The sequence below is a fragment of the Habropoda laboriosa genome, unplaced genomic scaffold, assembly GCF_001263275.1.
Source record: "Habropoda laboriosa isolate 0110345459 unplaced genomic scaffold, ASM126327v1 scaffold56, whole genome shotgun sequence".
In the NCBI taxonomy this organism is placed as follows: domain Eukaryota; kingdom Metazoa; phylum Arthropoda; class Insecta; order Hymenoptera; family Apidae; genus Habropoda; species Habropoda laboriosa.
Genome location: NW_017100158.1, coordinates 302,498 through 304,933, shown reverse-complemented (window position 1 = coordinate 304,933; position 2,436 = coordinate 302,498). Strand labels below are relative to the sequence as shown.

General features: G+C 42.2%; 1 protein-coding gene across 1 annotated transcript; it reads left to right on the top strand.

Annotated features, from left to right (window-relative positions):
• Positions 1 to 1,111: 1,111 nt before the first annotated feature.
• Positions 1,112 to 2,122, top strand: LOC108577152 (putative uncharacterized protein FLJ37770). Its single transcript, XM_017940263.1, has one exon. It carries the CDS (start codon positions 1,238 to 1,240, stop codon positions 1,592 to 1,594), a length of 357 nt encoding a protein of 118 aa, XP_017795752.1. The 5' UTR covers positions 1,112 to 1,237; the 3' UTR covers positions 1,595 to 2,122.
• The last annotated feature ends 314 nt before the right edge of the window (positions 2,123 to 2,436 follow it).

The following is a 2,436-nucleotide window of genomic DNA, read 5'->3' as shown; positions in this document are numbered from 1 at the left end:
TCATAAACCAAGGGTTTCCGAAAGGTCTGCCGTACGAGGCCCGGCAGGTCACGAGTACCTGACCTGGAGGAAACTCAGCTGTGTCGCCAAATGACGTCACGGGGAAAACCTCCCCCGCCAAGTCGCACTGCGGTCCCCGAAAAAGCGCGCCAAGGGCGCAAGGGACACGCAGCGACTCGGAAAGAAATTACCTGATTGGTTAACACTGATGCGACGGGTTAACCAATTAGGGATGATTAACACTTAGCCGAAAGGCAGTAAGAAAAAAGCGAGGCGACAGGAGGGCAGTCTTGCACGGACCTCCAAAGCCGAAAGTCAACACCTAATAAAAATCTCACTAATACCATGTGGGTACATAGCGTAACCCTAGTCACGCCTTGTTATTTATTCGTAACCACATTCCTTCAATGGGAATAATACCACTGGGCAATATGAAAGAATATTGGTCAACAGACCCAATAAGCCACATTGCATTTTTTGCTAACACCTTTACAAGAGATCGATATACCCAGATTTTTTGGATGTTACACGTACCAATAGTATCGGCACGAGGTAGCAACACTACAACGCGTTTACAGCTCATAACTGGTTACCTTGATTATATAAACTCAAGACTTCTGAATTATTTCACACCCTACGAAGAAATTTGTGTCGACGAATCTGTCGTAAAATTCAAAGGACGACTATCATTTATTACATATAACCCACAGAAACCGACTAAATGGGGCATTCGAATTTACACACTGGCAGATTCAAATACGGGTTATATTTGCGGAATTTTACCTTACTATGGCAGCCTTACAACAGAAACATTGACAAGACCGAACCTCCCAGTATCAACAAGAATCCCCTTACACTTATATATGTATATCAAAGGAAAACGTCATAAATACGGCATAAAAGCATACAAATTATGTTTACCAAGCGGTTACACCTATGATTTAGAAATTTATGCCGGAAAAAGGATGAACGCTTCAATACATGGACATGGATATGATGTTGTCTCAAAATTGATGAATGGCTTGCTATTTGAACACCGCGTTTTGTATACAGATACGAGGGTAGTCCCAGAAGTACCCGACCTGACGTATAGATGGCGGTTGTTTTTTGGAAAAAAAATGACTATCTTAGAAAATACCAACTTTATAAAGCTTAAGTTTGAAGTTTGACGACGCTACGTTGTTCAGTATTTGTCTGGCAGCCATCAACAGTGAACGCTCTCGGTGAATTTGTAAACATGGAAAAAATTGGTCATCGTTATGTGATACAATACTTTCATTTGAAAGGCCTCAGTCCAACCGATATCAAAGCGGAGTTAGATTCTACTCTGGGGGAGTCTGCTCCTTCGTTTACAACAGTAAAATATTGGGTGGCAGAGTTTAAACGAGGCCGTACGAGCTGCCAAGACGAACGTCGCAGTGGTCGACCAAATGAGGTGACCACGCCAGAAATGGTGAAGAAAATCCACAAAATGGTATTGGATGACCGTCGACTGAAAGTGCGCGAGCTAGCAGACATGGTAGGCATTTCAAAAAGTGCTGTACATCGCATATTGACTGAAAATTTGGACATGACAAAGCTGTGCGCAAGATAGGTGCCGCATTTGCTCACAGCCGAACAAAAACAGCGTCGTGAGGATGTTTCAATCGAGTGTTTGGCGAAGTTTCACAGCAATAAAGCAGAGTTTTTGCGTCGATACATAACCATGGATGAAACATGGGTCCATCACTTGAGACAAAGGAACAGTCAAAACAATGGACTGAAAGGGGAGAATCGGCTCCAAAGAAGGCGAAGACAGTTCCATCTGCAGGCAAGATCATGGCGTCAGTTTTTTGGGATGCGCGTGGGATAATTTTCATTGATTATCTTCAAAAAGGAAGAACAATCAACGGCGAGTATTATGCGAACTTATTGCAGCGTTTGAGTGATGAAATCAAGAAAAAACGGCGAAAAAGAAAATTTTGTTTCATCAAGACAATGCACCAGTTCACACATCCGTTATCGCGATGGCCAAAATCAATGAGTTAAAGTTCGAATTGCTTCTTCACGCACCCTATTCGCCAGATTTAGCCCCCTCGGATTATTTTCTGTTTCCAAACTTGAAAAAATGGCTCGGTGGTAAAAGATTTGCCAACAATGAAGAGGTGGAGTCTGCGGTTGATGGCTATTTTGAGGAGCTCGACGATTCTTACTATAAACAGGGTATTGAAGATATTGAACATCGCTGGGAAAAGTGTATCGAGCTAAAAGGAGACTATGTAGAGAAATAAAAATACTTTTTCCCAAATTTTTTGTGTTTTCTTTGTTAGGTCGGGTACTTCTGGGACTACCCTCGTAAAGGTTATGGCTATATTGCAAAGCATTTAGGTCGTTCAAAAAGTGCAATTGCTGATTATGTAAGTAAACGACGTAATCATGGAGAGAAAAAGCGTCCAG